At 39.4% G+C, this 10,370-nt stretch overlaps 1 protein-coding gene across 1 annotated transcript; it reads left to right on the top strand.

Annotated features, from left to right (window-relative positions):
• The first annotated feature begins 233 nt into the window (after positions 1 to 233).
• Positions 234 to 3,236, top strand: hoxc13a (homeobox C13a). The gene is made up of 2 exons (XM_085344108.1): positions 234 to 885; positions 2,980 to 3,236. Exons 1-2 carry the CDS (start codon positions 234 to 236, stop codon positions 3,234 to 3,236), a joined length of 909 nt encoding a protein of 302 aa, XP_085200234.1.
• Positions 3,237 to 10,370: the final 7,134 nt, after the last annotated feature.

The raw sequence follows: 10,370 nt of genomic DNA, 5'->3' as shown, positions 1-10,370 counted from the left end.
GGTGTTCTGCAGGAAAAACGGTGACACTTGAGGCAGTGGGTCTTTAAAGGGCTGCTCTGCTCCTGCTCACAAGCTCAATCTCGTAGGACTTGTTAGCGTATCACGTGCCAGATTCTTAATGAAGTGGACACACAAGAGCACTATGTGCGCATGCGCTCGGTGTAAACTGTAGTTGGAAATGAGGTGTCCGTCTTGGAGTAGTCGACTTTTAAAAAGCATCGGCAGCCCGTGATATGACGACTTCGCTAGTTCTGCATCCACGCTGGGCGGACACCTTGATGTACGTTTATGAAAAAAGCCCGAATGAAAACAACCAGAATAAAAGCCAAACAATGGAGGGACTGAGCGGTAATTGCCCTGCGACCCACTGCAGGGACCTGATGTCGCACCCCGCGCTGGGACGACATTCTGGCACCATAGCGACCCACCAGGGCTCCGTCTACTCGGATATTTCCTCCACAGACACTGGCCGACAGTGTCCCGCTTCTCAAACATCATCAAGTGCATCTTTGAGTTACGGTTATCCCTTTGGAAACCCATATTACGGCTGCAGATTATCTCACTCGCACAACGTGAACTTGCAGCAGAAGCCTTGCTCGTACCATCCCGCAGAGAAATATGCCGAGCCCAGCACAGCGCTGCCTACGGAAGAGCTGTCTACCAGGGCGAAAGAGTTTGCCTTCTACCCGAGTTTCGCCAGCTCGTATCAGGCTGTTCCCGGATATCTCGACGTGTCGGTGGTGCCCAGTATCAGTGCCCACCCTGAACCGCGCCACGACGCCTTGATTCCCATGGAGGGCTACCAGCACTGGGCTCTCCCTAATAGCTGGGATGGCTACAAAGAGCCAACACAACCAACTCATATTTGGAAATCACCTTTCCCAGGTATGGAAAAGTATAATGATTTTTAAAGTGTTCCGGCAGATTGGAATTTCTGTAGTAGTCCAGCTGCTTGCAGCATTTTAATACGCATTAGGGCTATTAAAAAGCAGGCAGATAGTTTACTTTGCTTTCGTACTGTGGTCATCTAATTTTATTGTGTTAAAGTCTCCGTATCAACTTACCAATGAGCCACGGGAAACTAAATCTGATGAAAAAACACACAACTGTAAATTCCCATGTCTGTCATCACGTGTAATTTTCCTGCATCTCTCATTTTATGCGGAGATATTCATATGGTTTGAAGTTCAACAAATCCCCATGCATTTCTTTGAAATATGCATAAATTGAAAGTAAATTGGAATTCCACGTTAAGGTGGGTTTTCTGGAGCCCATCCTTTCTGAGTATTTGCTTTTGACAGTCATATGATGACAATAGTTAAGTTTCGTCACGTAGAACAGAGAGGAACAGCACTGCATACCTTTGCCCCTTGTATGACAATATAGTGGCTTAGCTAGCCTGCTGCGTTTGGATGGTGCCAATAAATCTTAGCGCCCCCGTGGTGCGTCTTTTGCATATATTAGGATTCATTTATAACATTTGCATTACATACAGATCTTTGCATCATGTCGTATAAATGGTTCAAAAAGACGGACAGGCTCACCTTTTACGTTGTTTGCCATCACACAGCATGCCTCATATCAATAGCATGCGCCAGTATGCACTTTACAGAGTGTTTAGGCTACTTTGTTTAGCTTATGACTTTATTATCTTTTTGAAATCTGTAGCTATTTTTAATTTCTGGTAGGGACCCCATTGCTTTTTAAATGTTATAAATGTTACAAGAGCAAGCCACGCAAGCACGGGCACGCAGACAGTTACGCGCGTACACATGTACGAACACACAAGTGCGCGCTGCCTTTCTGTGCTGTTTCAGCCACACACACAGACTGACGTCCTCTCACGCGCATCAACTGATTTTCTTGCAACTAAAAACACATGCAGTGACTCTCATATCCAGTCAGTTATCCTCAATTTAATGACAAGATATAACTGAATGCTTGAGGACAGTGAGTCAAATAATAGGACATAGCTTTAAAATCCTTTAGCTTAAATAATGTGGATTTCCCCCCAATTTCATGTTTAAACAAGAATAGTGTATCGTAACAATCTCTTGCTGCCAATTATAGGGGGCGAAAAACTGCATGTATTACAGCTTGCCAGTATTTGTGTTAAGATTGCCATGCTTGTCCTGTCATGTTTTTGCACGGCTGTTTTGCATTTAGCTTTACTCTTGAAGAAAGAGACTAGTCACAAAAGTTAGGTTAACTTAAAAAAAAAAGAACTACGGGGAATTAACAAAAAAAAGTGAATAGAGTATAAAAAAGAAAATTGCTTTATATTATGAGTAAAACTAGAATCTTTCAAGAAAGCCTTTAAAGAAAAGTATAAAATATGTTAAACATGTATAACTTTATTGTAAGAATTAAAAACTTAAAGTTGCCAGCTGTCTTCAAGTTAGATGCCAGATTGTGATTCCTGTGTCTTACTGGTGACTGGTGTGTGGCACACACAACCGGACCAAATATAATTACACTTATCAGTCTTACCCCACAGCTTGATTACATGTCAATGGGAGATTCGTTTAAGATAACAATAACCGCAGTTACGTTGGTCCACAGATTATCAGTGAGATCAGATAAAGTGTTAGTATGAACCATAACTGTCACTTGATATTGAAAGATCATTTACAACAACTGGAAGTTATTCAGTCACCTCTCCACATGTCAGGTGCAGCACACCAGAGATTCTGACTTCCAGAAAATTTTAACTCTGTAGCCCATTCCCGTCACCACACACACACACACACACACACACACACACACACACACACACACACACACACACACACACACACACACACACACACACACACACACACTCAAAGAGATTGTATTTTCCTATTTTCACTCCAGTAGAGTCCATCCAAATTTGACCGGCCTTGTCAAACGCAGCATTGCTGGTTTTGTGAAATGAAACATTGTGCTATTTTGCACAGCGACTAATATTTTCCTGGAACTGTTCCTATTTTCTTGCAGATGTTGTGCCATTGCAGCCTGAGGTCAGCAGTTATCGTCGAGGGCGTAAAAAGCGTGTCCCTTACACCAAAATCCAGCTCAAGGAACTGGAGAAAGAGTATGCAGCGAGCAAGTTCATCACCAAAGACAAGAGAAGGCGGATCTCGGCCGCCACCAACCTTTCAGAGCGTCAAGTCACCATCTGGTTCCAAAACCGACGAGTCAAGGAGAAGAAATTTGTCAGTAAATCCAAGAACAGTCATATGCACACCACTTGAATGGATGAGCGACTTTCTTGAAACTGCAAGTCACACTTTCCAAATCATCTTGCCATATATTTACCTCTTCCAATCGTAGTTGAAGAAATTTCTTTTGTATTTTTAATTTAAGTTCCATCATCAACTCCACCGACCACGCAACCAAGGTCTCCGATTTCAATTTAGGGATAATGCTCTAAAAACTGTGAAAATATAAAAATTCACTTCACATTTTGTTTTATAGGAATGTACATATATAAATATATAATATTTAAAACGATATTAGTATTTCAAAGACAAGTATTGTGTGTTTCTTTTCCTGTTTCCTTTTTCTAAGATTTCAAAAGGACTGATGATATTTCAATACTTGCAACTGATCAAAACAGAGGACACGGTTTAATGTCATTTTTGAACTGTAGTCGCCGCATGGACAATGGTTGCGGTGGCGAAAAGACATGCTGAACTTGAGACTTTATCGTCTTCAACAAAAGACTTTCGGAAGAAAGAATAATTTTCTAAATAAAAAAAGGAAAAAGAAAGAAAAAGAAAAAAATGTTACATCTGAATTTCAAAAGCTATGTGTGTGGGATATGTAAAGCCTGGGGTAAAACAAAGGCTGCTATGTCGTTAATCTGTACAGTGCAATGCCTTTCTTATTTAATTCATATTATCTAGTATGGCGGAAATGTAAACTGGAATATCCCCCAAACCTGTATTTTTTCCTTTTATCAGTGAAGGATTCTGTCATGCAACCGGAATGATTGTAAACCATTAAAGTCAGTGAGTATTACACATAAATGCACAATCGTTTCTATCTTGTTTTGACTTCGTTGGTGTAACATTGGAGATGATCACACGCCTTGTACGACGCCTGTAATTTCTACTTTGGTGCAGTATGTGAACTGTTTTGTGGTGTTGAATTACGTACTGATAACGTGTTTCATAAATAAATGATGATTATGAAAATGCTCAAATATCCAAGTCAATCAGCCACCCTCCTCGCAGCATTTCCTTTCGTTTCAAGTTACACCGGTGCTACTAAGTAGCAGAGACCCAGACCTCTATCGCTTTTCCTCTACAACATCCCAGCAACGGATGGGCGAGTCCAGATTTTTATTTCGCACAATACTCGATTAAGAATAACTGGGCAACCTGGAGTCATCTTGTTGGCAAGCAGGGATGATACAGTGATTAGTCACGATTAGTGCGCAACAAGGCATACTGGCACTTGCAAAGTCAGAAAAACATAAATGAATAACTATGCTGGAATTTACTTCTTTCTTCCACAGAGAACTACAATGTTGAGACTTACAGGACCCGTTTATTTACATAGATCAGCTTTGAGAAACGGAGAAATGTGCTCATGAAGTTTGTACCGCAAAATTCCACCGCAATTTCCATCAAAGTTAAAGGCAGTGCATTTTTTTCTGTTATTTAGCATTCGTTCAAGTTTCAGAATAACTGGCATTCAGCGAATCAAATGGCTTATCTACCCGCTCTCACGCGAACATTTAGCGGGTTATTATTTTCAATCCTTATTATTTTCCATCCACAGGTACAAAAGTGTTTTGTTGTGGGTCTAACGGAAACGTAAAAACCGGCAACCTTTAAGAGGGCAAGAAACATTGTCTTAATTAGACACCATCTGTACTGAGAGTATTTATTCAGAACATATTTTGCTGATTAATATTTTCCAACATACTGACAAAACCTGAGTAGATTTAAAAGGCAAAGCATTTGCTTTGGTAAATGTAGTTTTAGTCCTTCGCTGGATTCGGTGTACAGGCTCGAGCCTGCTGTAATTGCAGTACGGAGTTGTTCCAGGTAAACCTATACACAGGTTGCAGTTGTATTTAAGTTGAGAAGCCATTTCACCCAGCCACACACACACACACACACACACACACACACACACACACACACACACACACACACACACACACACACACACACACACACGGTCTATCTGCGTCTTAATAGTAGGTCAATTACGCACTGACGCTAAAAACACAATTCCCCACCAAGGCAACATTATGCAACAAGTCTGTGTGGTTTTGTTTATGTACATGTTTTTTATGTGTTTAAAGAGAAGGTTTTGTTGTATTTTACACGCATCCACTTGTTTCACATGCAGACTTTAGTCATGAATTTCTCAAAGGTAAGTTAGGCTAGGCTACTTGTGCAACAGGAAATGACGGGAGAAGAATAATACGCGGACATAAACGGTTAGACACGAGTGTCCTGAGAATAATTGAAGATGCGGTCAGTTTATTTTAAGCTCCTGGTGACTAGCCCACATCAAGTCTGTGATTAAATGTTTTATCTGAATTAAAACCCAGGTATATGACTCTTCGTGTGAGATGTAAAGCGTGAAAACGGTTTCTGTGCCTTTCTTTAGTCTTAGCATTTTACGTCTGAGGCCTTTCATATTAAATCTAACGTTAAAGCTAATCCCTAAAAAAACAAACAAACAAATCCAACCGAATTGATCATTAGTCTAAGTTTTGCTGTGCACTTTCATTTCTTTATGTGCCAATTTCTGGCGCGCTGTGTCAGACTTGAGGCTCTAAGCCGCCAGATTTCAACTTTTGTTCGTTCGTTTCCTGGATTTTCAGTCCCTGTAGAAAGTTCTGGCTCCTCTAATTTACCCTTGACCATGACTATGCAGTCACTTTGACCTTGACATCACAGCGGATTGTGAATAATAAATAGGGGGTTGGACACCACTGCTGACGGTTTGTTTGTAGGCAAACAAGGTGTTATTTCCCAGTCTAGACAGACGGGCTTAATGACATGCCATAAATACATAAAAAGGGGAAGTGTAGCGATATCCTCTGACCTGCGACTCTGACCATCTCTAAGAGCGGTGCATTAACATTTTGACTCAGTTGTTTTTTTCCTTTCTTTCACCCCCCCTCTTTTTTTAAGAAGTCATCTAAAAGTACTTGTTCTAGCCCGTACCTCCCAAACCACCAATGGTTTCATGCACTCATCATGAGGTGTGTGTGTTATTGACCACGGAGGACAGGTAGAACTTTTGACGCCTCACACCAACATCAGTAACCCTCAGAAAGCAGCCATACTGCCTACACAGCAAGAGGAAATAATTATACGACGTCGCCCACAATAAAACAATTAAAGGTACGGCTGTTTTCTTCCTAATATGGCAGTAGGCCTACATGGACTTTGTTTTAGGACATTTTGTAGCTTTCAAAAAAAAGTACACTGAAAAAACAAAAGTAAGGAAGAATATGCTGTGACAAGCATAACCTTAATTTTTAAATGTGGTTTATTTCTGTCGATGAGCTACACTTCGTACAGCGACGACGTGAACGTTTTCATATGTAAAAATGCACAGCTGTTTATATGTATTTTGTTTCAGAACAAAAGTATGCGCTACGTATTTTTTCTTTAGCTGTGTATTTAAAGTCCGACCAGTAATTTGCCACATAAATTGGCTAATCTACACCAGCAAAATGCAGTGAAACGAGCGGAAAATGCGCTTTAAAACATACGCGTGTGTAATGCTGTAACAACCATGTTTTTAAAGCGTTTTACATATACATATATGAAGAACGAGAAATGGTACAGTACATAAACTCATGTGTAAATGTATCAGCGTCGCAATAAGCTACACGGTTCCCCTTTTTTCATCTGCTCAGTTTTAGGCCCAAATCGACATCTATGCCAAATATGTTAAATAGCCAGATTAGTAGTTTATGTGCCAAACGGGGAATTATGCAGCATATTAAACCATACAAAACTGCTTCAAAACTAAAAGAAAAAAGTAGCCCTTGCGTTTTGCTGTATGTGGAGGTGTGAAAGCAGCAGGCCACCGTCAGCTATGAAAAAGGGGGCTGATAACCTCTGGTGGTGACCAGAGGAAAATATCAGGAAGTGTTGCAACAGCATTTTTCTTAATGTGTTTTCGTTCATGTCTAGTTTTAGCGCCTGGTTGACATTTTTTCCAGTGCTTTTGACAATATTTGCGGAACACGGAGCTTACCTTTGTTTCATTTTGTCCAATTATTTTAAAGTAAAAAAGATTTTTAAAAAAGGAAAGTTTTCTGTCAGCATTTAAAGTTGAAGCCTGACGTTTAAAGCTGACAGAATGCCATTTTTATCTTAGTTATTTTGCAAGGGCACTGCTGTCTGAATTAAACCTTATATTATACCATCAGTGCAAAATTATTTGATGTCTGTAAATGTGTTATTTGATGTATTCTAGGCATAATATGCTCGATCAATGTAAGACGCAGAAGGCTACCGAGACTTTCAGCGTTTAGTTGTTTTATTTATTTATGCATTTATTTGTTGACCTCACTGGAAAAAAAGGCGACTTCATATTTTTTAAAAGTTGCACACTGTTCAAACATGTTACAAGTGAATTAAATCTTGCTAGGCATACAAGCCAAGTTTTGTTCGAAAATTCATACTCTAATAGTCATAAACAGCCCTAGTTAATTAACACTTTATAGTCAAATTTTTTGATTAAACATTTTACTATACAGGCGCACAGGATACTAAAGTTGTCAAGTTTGGATTAAAAATTAATCCAGCTAATAAAATAAAGAAATCAAAGAAAAAATATTCTTGTCTAACATTTTTTGACAGTTTCTTTCGATACAGCTGAGCACAAAGTGACGGTCAGGTTCAGATATTGATTTCTATAAAGTGAAGCTTTACTATTGATCCTTAGTTTGCGTATTTGAATTTTTTAATTTTTAATTTTTACACAACAATCTCCGGGTTAAATTATAATGAATACGTATTCTATTTGGGTTGTTTTTTAGCTTCCTTAATTTGAAATTCAAAATAATAATAATATCATTTTCCCTCGGAATGATATGCGCTGTTCTTAGAGATATAAGTAGCAGAATTCGTATTTTATCAAAAGAATGCATATAGTTTTTTTTTGCAAGAAAACCGCATAAAACATAGTGTGTTGCTGTAAACAAACAAACAAACAAACCAAAAAAGCTCTTCCAAAACATTTAATCTAAAACGTTACCACTTTGTGGTTCCTTATACTTCCCTTGGTGGTTAGTTTTTCTTGAAGGAGGCTTTTAAGGGGTTGCACATAGCTATAACTGTGGCAACCTGCCTGCCGAGAATCAAAGAGAGAAAAGGGGAAGAAAAGCCCTTTGTTTAGGCTATTGCCCTGTCTGGACAGGGACCAGGGGATTGCACGAGACTGTTTTCAATATCGAGCAGACAGTGTACTAGACAGTGACCTTGACAGTGCTATATGCTTTAAGTTCTTTATTTTAAATAATAGATTTTCGTTATGCTAGAGCACAAGGCCTATAGCCCACGGTCACATATGACATCATCGTCGAGCTAAAGATGCACAGAACAGACGTGCAGTTGTTTGCACGTGAAATCCGGATCTGTGGGATACTTTGGATCAGAAGCGTGGAGAGACGAGGCAAGGAGGCGCAACACATGGCCTCTTTCTCCGAGGTAAAGTGGCGACTTAAGCCTGCACATTACTTAACGCATGGACGTCCGGGACATTTTGTTGTAAACATCACACTGTGCTGTTTTGCTTTTGTCAACTGTTATAATAACATGAGAAGCTGTGAAGTGATAGCGAGGCACCCAAATGCTTTTCATAAGACCGAGGCCTAAGATATTATACTGGATTGATGTTGTGCTGCATTGCGAGACTCCCTAACTAGATGCAAGAATGTGCAGTGATAGGAGAGGCAGTGAGACCAAGGGAGAGAGATAAACCCCGACAGATCCCCAAGAGCTTCTCCAGTTTAAACATTTGATATTTGTTCTTTCTATTTAAGGCTAGAGCGAGGCCCGGTGCCTTTCGGTTAGATTGGATACATGGTCACAAGTTACGGACACAGCTATCAGATATCGGCTGACTTGCAAATCGTTCCCAAACCAGTGTTTAGGTGAATGCTAATGTTCTCACATAACACCTCATTGGCAAATTTCTAATTGGCAACTAGCGACATTCAGCACGCATGTGCAGGCTTCTGTAAGCCGGCGCATTTCTGTTAATGCATAAATTCATAGTGCTGCTGTCAATAAATAAAGGGAATATTAATGTATTTTATATTTGGACCTTTACAACAGATTTTCTTTTCTTGGTGCTATGTTAACAAGGCTGATATTTTTACATTTGTTTTTAATAAGCAACATGGAATTCGGTGCATTATCAAATATACGGATTATATATCTTTAAATTTAATGGAGATATCAACTCTCACAATACATACTGCAGTTTGCTGAACCTCATATCTATTCCTTTATTTTAATGGAGTATTAAAGTTCAACATCAAGTTCATCCCACCTTGTGTCGTGAACTTGAGTAGGCTGACGATGACATAAGTGGGCTATGTTATAGCTATGATTTTTTTTTAAAATATATGTCGTCGGACTTTTTAAACCACCTTGATTGAAATAAGCGGAGACTGGATTATGACAACTTTAGTAATTATATAAATTGATTTTTGGTAGTGGTGGTGGTAGCAAAATTTGAATTTGCAGGGCGATTGCAATAAACTGTTGCTGGACTCGTATAATACTGAAAGAGTTTAAACGACTGTGCAGTCTTCTTAGATTTATTTATTTATTTTCAAGAATAAGAAGCCTGTGTATCCTTGAGGGGAATGCAAAAGCCATGGATCACTTATAAGAATATGTACGAGGATTATGGTCATTTGATGACCACGGACCACATTAGAAATAGTTGGGCCAGCTGTTTGCAGAATACCTAAATCACGTGCATATGATAGTGATTTTTTTAATTATTATTTTTGAAAGAAACTGCACTTTGGCGGACTCTGAAAAGTTTGCGTGTGTGTGTGTGCGTGCGTAAACAGAGCGCTTTTGTCAGAAAATAGGATGACGGTATCACAGAATATCTCATATTTGTTCAGTGTCTTCCGAGCTGCATCCACAAATCAACTAATTAGTGCGTTATAAAGCAGAGAGACTCTCGGCTGATTGAATCAGCTAAGGGCCCTCTGATATCTTGTAAAATTCATATAAAAGAATTGTGAGAGGTATAACAATCCCACCAGAGTTTGGCTGCGAACGTTTATTGGTGGTATCTGTTAAAGTTGTTCATGTGAGGTGTACTAGAGAATATTATGTGAAATATACCCTCTTAAAGTAACCTTGTAGAATATCGTC

Source organism: Diplotaxodon limnothrissa, linkage group LG20 (genome assembly GCF_057381915.1).
Source record: "Diplotaxodon limnothrissa isolate DT_005_m linkage group LG20, D_limnothrissa_male_GT1.1, whole genome shotgun sequence".
Taxonomy (NCBI): domain Eukaryota; kingdom Metazoa; phylum Chordata; class Actinopteri; order Cichliformes; family Cichlidae; genus Diplotaxodon; species Diplotaxodon limnothrissa.
Note: the sequence above shows the minus strand (reverse complement) of the source record. Positions and strands in the feature narration are given on the sequence as shown.

Excerpts from the sequence above, each read along its gene's own strand:
- hoxc13a (XM_085344108.1), top strand. The coding sequence starts at position 234 with ATGACGACTTCGCTAGTTCTGCATCCACGCTGGGCGGACACCTTGATG. Across the intron at positions 886-2,979 it reads TTGGAAATCACCTTTCCCAG|ATGTTGTGCCATTGCAGCCT; the intron begins GTATGGAAAAGT and ends ATTTTCTTGCAG.